This window comes from Aedes aegypti, chromosome 1 (assembly GCF_002204515.2).
Source record: "Aedes aegypti strain LVP_AGWG chromosome 1, AaegL5.0 Primary Assembly, whole genome shotgun sequence".
Taxonomy (NCBI): domain Eukaryota; kingdom Metazoa; phylum Arthropoda; class Insecta; order Diptera; family Culicidae; genus Aedes; species Aedes aegypti.
In genome coordinates this window covers 285,217,663-285,223,691 of record NC_035107.1, presented here as the reverse complement: position 1 = coordinate 285,223,691, position 6,029 = coordinate 285,217,663, and the positions used below count along the sequence as shown (strand labels likewise).

Here is a 6,029-nt window from a genome sequence, read left to right as displayed (position 1 = left end):
TCTAGTATTCGTTAAAAATGTGTTCTATGTCTCGATCTCTCCATATCTCGATGGTCCCTTCGATATCGAGATGTGGAGAGGCGACTGTACTATACCATTTAAGGTGATTATAGAACGAAGCCACACCTCAAATTTTCAAGAGCACAAGACTTGAGAACCAAACAGCGCTCCGCGTTAAAAATCTATCCCATAGGTCACCACCAGGAAGCAAGCAAGTTGATTGGTTTTCTATGCGATCTGTTGTCAGATACTCTCGTCTTGTGCACTTGAAAATTCAAAGTTTGGCTTCGTTTTATAATCACCTTAATTCCACCCAACTATATCTCCCATTGTTGATAGTTTTTATCTTGGTCAGTGTTGATAGATTCACACTCAAATCTCAATCATTAAGTTTTTCCGTGAGAGCAAACTCATTAGAGATCTGCTTCGCAAATCTCACGCTGGAGGTTTTGAGGCAAAATCACTCAATCAACTCAAACCGTAAAAAATGATTCGGTCGCAAACCCCGTCTAAAACTCGTGAAACCCGAATGTTGTTGTTTACGTTACACTGTGGAAATACGAGACAATGGGTCAAACAAGTGAGCCAACTCATCCATGATTTTTTAATTGCTGAGTTGCGTGATTGACAACTCACGCATGAAAAATCTCAAGCGTGAGTTATGTAAAATTGAGTTTTTCACAACACTGATCTTGGTCCATTCATTTGCTTAAAATCAACGAGCTACATGAGCCTATCATGCTATAAAACGTTTGACTTTTACTGTGCGCCCTGTTTTCAAATTGCCCGTGAGAGAGAGCGAGACAGCACCAACACACGGCGCACAGTAAAAGTCAGTTAAAGTTTTTATGGCACGTACAGAGGCTCATACTCGATGAGCAATGGCTTTTAGGGCGAGATCTTAAGTTGTGCGAGAATGGATCATTTAAGGTAGTTTTTGCAAGTGCTCACCGCATCAAAACAATGGCGCCACTGTATATGGAATTTAACATTGTGGCAGCATTGCTGTTCTGTCAAACACACAAGGCTACCGTTTTGGTTATTTTAATGATTTATTGATCGAAAGCTTTTGTAGTTTGGGAATCATTATCTCATTTTGAGGCCAAATAGACCAACTCGCATAACAGAGACGCGTTTGCTCATGATCTGTTCAAGATCATGTTCTTCGCCATGGATCAATGCATGAGTTTACCCCTTGACGCTTGATCGGTGCCGTGTTATCTACGTGACCATGGAAACTAGTTAATGGTGTTAACCTGAGACGAGACTCGCGAAGGCGGTCTTCTTTTTCTGTGATTGCTGAGTTTTTTTTTTCTTATTCCTCTTTGTGTTTATACCAATTATGCGCATGCTGTTCAAACTCTCACATGAACCTCTCAGCAAAAAATGATTGAGTTTGCATCACATCGAATCATAAATAGCCGTTTGAGTGAAATTTCATGCCAGCAAACGTAGCAGACATTAGAAATAATTAATCTTCTGCTTAGATTTATCAGCAACTTTGGAAAAAACTGCTCCGCTGACTGAGGTTTAAATAACAGTTTACTTTGAACACAATACTTTTCACTTTTTCAGCCATAAAAACGGTGGGCTGCATTTGACGTTTCGTGAGAGGGGAGTCTGGGCTGCATATGACGTTGATATTTTTCCTCTTCGCGAGTCTCTCTCAGGTGTTAACTAATTTGACGTTTGAGCGGTGCCATATGGCCTCATGAATAACACTGCATCGCTCAACTACAAAAATATGGAAACATGTGATCAATTAAATAGACCATTTCCGTCAGAACTTACCCCCAATTTTTATATTTTTCTTTGAAGGACGGTAACTTTTAATGATTATTGACGCTTTTAGATTTTGTTTATATGCAGTCCTGATTTTCTTACAATTTTTTAAAAACTTGAGAATTCACCACATTTTGAGCTGAAAATCGTCGTGCGGCACAGTTGTTTCAACCCTATGGGTATACAAAGTGGAGATTTTTCCTCAATGTCCAATAACACCCCTGCATTGAATGTTTGTAGATATAATGAAATGTCAAATCCCAGCTCACAACAAAACTGGCTCGCTCGCACATTTAAAAAAAGATCAACAATTTTCGTTTGTTTTATAAAACTGCTAGGTATTTATAGCTTCAAACTCCGTGCTCAAACCCTCACCGGAATCATCAATCCAAAGGCTTCTCGCCCTGGCCAGGTCGTATCTCGGAGCCCCCGGCAAAGCTCCGCCGTATTACCGCCAAGAAAAACATTCCCGTTCGATGCATTTTCTTCTTTGGTTCCAACAACTATGCATGGATCGAGGAAACACAAGCCATACCAGGAGTTCAAAGAGAAGCTGCTCTCGTCGTGCAAGTCGGCCGGCTTCAAGGAGGCCGTTAAGCAAATCGAAGAGTTCATCGCCTCGCCGGAAAACTTCCAGCATCTGTTCGCCTCGGAGTAAGACAACCGCCCCGATCCGGACGTCGAGTTCAACAAACTGCGCAAAGGTGGCACCGAAAGCGGCGAGGAAACGACCGTCAACAACACGTCCACCCCGGCAGCGCTGGAATCGGTCGAAACGAAACCCGTAACGGCCAAGAAATCCGCCGCCAAAAAGAAAGCTGCTTCCACAACCAAAGCCCGCGCGATAGGCAACAAAGCGAAAGCTGCAGCGGCCCTGAACGACACTTCATCGCCCAAGCGCAAACGGAAAATCCTCAACGATACCACCGGCGATGTGTCCTCACTTGATCTCGACACTTTCTCCCCGGTGCGTCGCAATGTACCTGTATCACATCTGTTGAACCGACCAACGGTAGCCCGCCCGACCACGCCGGAAATCGATATGACCAGCGCACAGTGGCCCAAAGCTGGCCAAAAGTCAATAAAATGAAGTTTGAAAATTCCTTCTCGAATATTATTTCTTGATTTCTCCAATATTGAATAACAATTCCCCAAAATTCCAGATCAATCGGTGTATATTTCGATTTTTTACAGCATGTAACTTGGAGAGATGTCAGCTAAAAATGACCCTTTTGAATTTTTCAAATTTCGTGAAGGTTGTTCTATAGAAATTGCAGTTTCTGTACTAAATCATGACCAAATTTTTCTCATTCGGTCTCATTCGAAAGAATATACCTTGGGCTTTGTTTTGAAGATATTTTGAATCATATTAGACATTTTTACCATTTGAGAATATCAAGAAGTGTATAACATAGAGCTCCTTCAAAAATAAGACATTTTTTCAAAGGTAGTGCAAGATATCTGGGAAACGCTTTAAAATGAACATTTACCCCTCAATGTGTGGCAAATATTCCATAGTATTCGATGTACTATGGCTTCACTTGCGCTTTTTTGTGCCAAGATAAGAAAAAAATATTTTTAGTTACACTGCGAATCAGTCTATAAGACTAAGACTATCATACTTGTTATATATATCGCATTTTTCTACCATTTTAAGCTCCCGAATAGATTCAAAAACCACCTCGAGCTTGCCCACGATATTGAACTTTAAATTGGCATCGGAATAATGACGTTTCATTCGATTTTGATCTCGATACGGATTTAATTGATTGAATTAAAAAAATGTGCTATTTTAAACTAATTCTGTCAAATGTACCGGAAATATAGATTTCTTGTTTCAACGACTATTTCTATCAAATAACCTCTAAAAATCATGTTTTGTTAAATAATTAGCATCTTTGAACATTTTGAGTGAAAATTGTACTTTTGGCCAGCATTTGTATTGGATGCGGCCACTGTGCAGCGTGTCGAACGCGCTCCAGTCGCGCAACATTCAGGCCTCGAATCTGAAATTCGGGTTCCTCGGACTCGGCATGGTCAAGAATCTACTCAATTCCGGCCACTCGGTCGTGGTTTGGAACCGGACGGCCACCAAGTGTCGGAAGTTCCAGGAAGTGGGCGCCGAAGTCGCCGACACCCCGTCGGACGTGATCGAAATGGCCGATGTGACGTTCTCGTGCGTTGCCGATCCCCAGGTTGCCAAAGAGTTGGTATTCGGAAATTGTGGCGTCATGTCGGCCAATCTGGTCGGCAAAGGCTACGTTGAGATGACCGGCGTCGATCCCGAAACGTCACATGACATTGCAGAGCAAATCATCTCCAAAGGAGGACGATATCTAGAAGCACAAATTCAGGGATCCAAAAACCAAGCGGAGGAAGGAACGTTAATAATTCTGGCCGCCGGCGAACGGGTGCTGTTCGAGGAATGCCAGATCTGCTTCGAGGCCATCTCGCGCAACTCGTTCTACATGGGCGACGTGGGCAATGCCACCAAGATGAATCTGGTCCTGCAGATGATCTCCGGCGTGATGCTGGCCGGTATTGCCGAGGGGCTGGCGCTGGCCAATCGAGCGGGTCTTCAACAGAAGGATGTCCTGGAAGTGCTGGAACTGACAAGCATGTCGTCAGAGCTGGTTATGCAGAAGGGAAATGCAATCATCAAGGGCGAATTCCCGTCCCAGCAGGAACTGAAGCACATGCAGAAGGACCTCAAAAGCTGGCGCTGAACCTGGCCGAAGGTCTGGAGCACCCCCTGCCCATCACGACCGCCTCCAACGAGGTGTACAAGCACGCGAAATGCCTCGGCTACGGTTCCCACGATTCCAGCGCAGTTTAGTTTCGGTCTAGCGCTGAAAGGAGGAGATGTGAGCTTGAAGAATTGAACGGCGACGACGAAGAAGGAGTGCATATAAGAGCGCGGGGATGGACCAAGATGGACGGAATAACGCATCCCTGCTGGGCACCCCCGAAATGTTGGGGTGGGCAGGGACAGCGTGGACGTGTGGAAAAAGGTTGAAGGATTATTTTAGCAGCTATTTTTTGTTTTCTTTTAGTAGCAAAATACAAATAATGTCAACGAGTCCTGCAGTGAAGGTCAACTCCATATAAAAATGAAAACAATTCCTGCACAAAATGTCAAAGAGCAGGACCGTCAATTGAATATGATGAGAGAGCAACAGAGATAGCAAATTCTCCGTCACCAGGCAACAAAGTGGAGACGGCGGAGGAACAGCTGATTAATATTCACCACAACGTGGAGATAAATTCATAGGAGAAAAAGGGGTTCCCAAAACCTTTGGAGAGATATAAATTGTAGGGGACCGTGGGGTGAACTAGTGTGCCGCCAGTTTTTCGTTGTTTTTCAATAGTTAGAGGCTTGAAAACATATGGGTTCCTTGGGAAAGTTTGTTCAGTAAATTAAAAGAAAGCTCATGAGCAATTAAAAAATTTTCACGGAAATGGTCTATTATTGCTCAATGTCATGTACTAGACTCGACTAGTACACGACACTGAAGACGGCCTTACAGTTAAGGTCAAAATACGCGTATCTGTCTAAGGACACAAGCTTCTTCTTCTTCTTGGCATTAACTCACTGGGACAGAGCCTGGCTTCTCAGCTTAGTGTTCTTATGAGCACTTCCACAGTTATTAATTGAGAGCTTTCTTTGCCAAAGTTGCCATTTTCGCATTCGTATATCGTGTGGCAGGTACGATGATACTCTATGCCCTGGGAAATCAATGAAATTTCCATTAGGAAAAGATCCTGGGCCGACCGGAAATCGAACCCAGACACCTTCAGCATGGCTTTGCTTTGTAACCGCGGACTCTAACTACTCGGCTAAGGAAGGCCCCTTGAACACAAAGGACATAAGCTCTAGTGGAATTAAATAGTATAGTACTAAATACGGATTTCATCTACTTAAATTTACTTGCTGAACTCTATTTTGACAACTAAAAAAAACACCGACACGTTAATGCTTCCAGTGGACGATTTGCCCTTTGAAGGAAGCACCACACTAGACAACGGACTAGCATGCAACGCCCAGTGGCACAGTCGAAAAACCTTCCTGACGAAAAGTTTTCCGGACTGAAGCGGGAATCGAACCCACACCCCTTGACTCGATGCTGCTGAATGCTTGGTAACACTAACCGCACGGCCACGAAGCCCACAAAAGACTAAAGGCTGGGCCACAATGTTGTGTGTGTAGGTTTTGACAGAAAATGTATGGGGTAACTATCAAATCATTG

At 43.6% G+C, this 6,029-nt stretch overlaps 1 protein-coding gene across 1 annotated transcript; it reads left to right on the top strand.

Annotated features, from left to right (window-relative positions):
* Positions 1-1,987: 1,987 nt before the first annotated feature.
* LOC5576517 (putative oxidoreductase GLYR1 homolog) lies at positions 1,988-4,856 on the top strand. Its single transcript, XM_001662657.3, is given in 5 exon segments — positions 1,988-2,014; positions 2,131-2,306; positions 2,308-2,841; positions 3,746-4,493; positions 4,496-4,856. Coding segments are annotated over 5 exon segments (1,608 nt in total). The 3' UTR covers positions 4,619-4,856.
* The last annotated feature ends 1,173 nt before the right edge of the window (positions 4,857-6,029 follow it).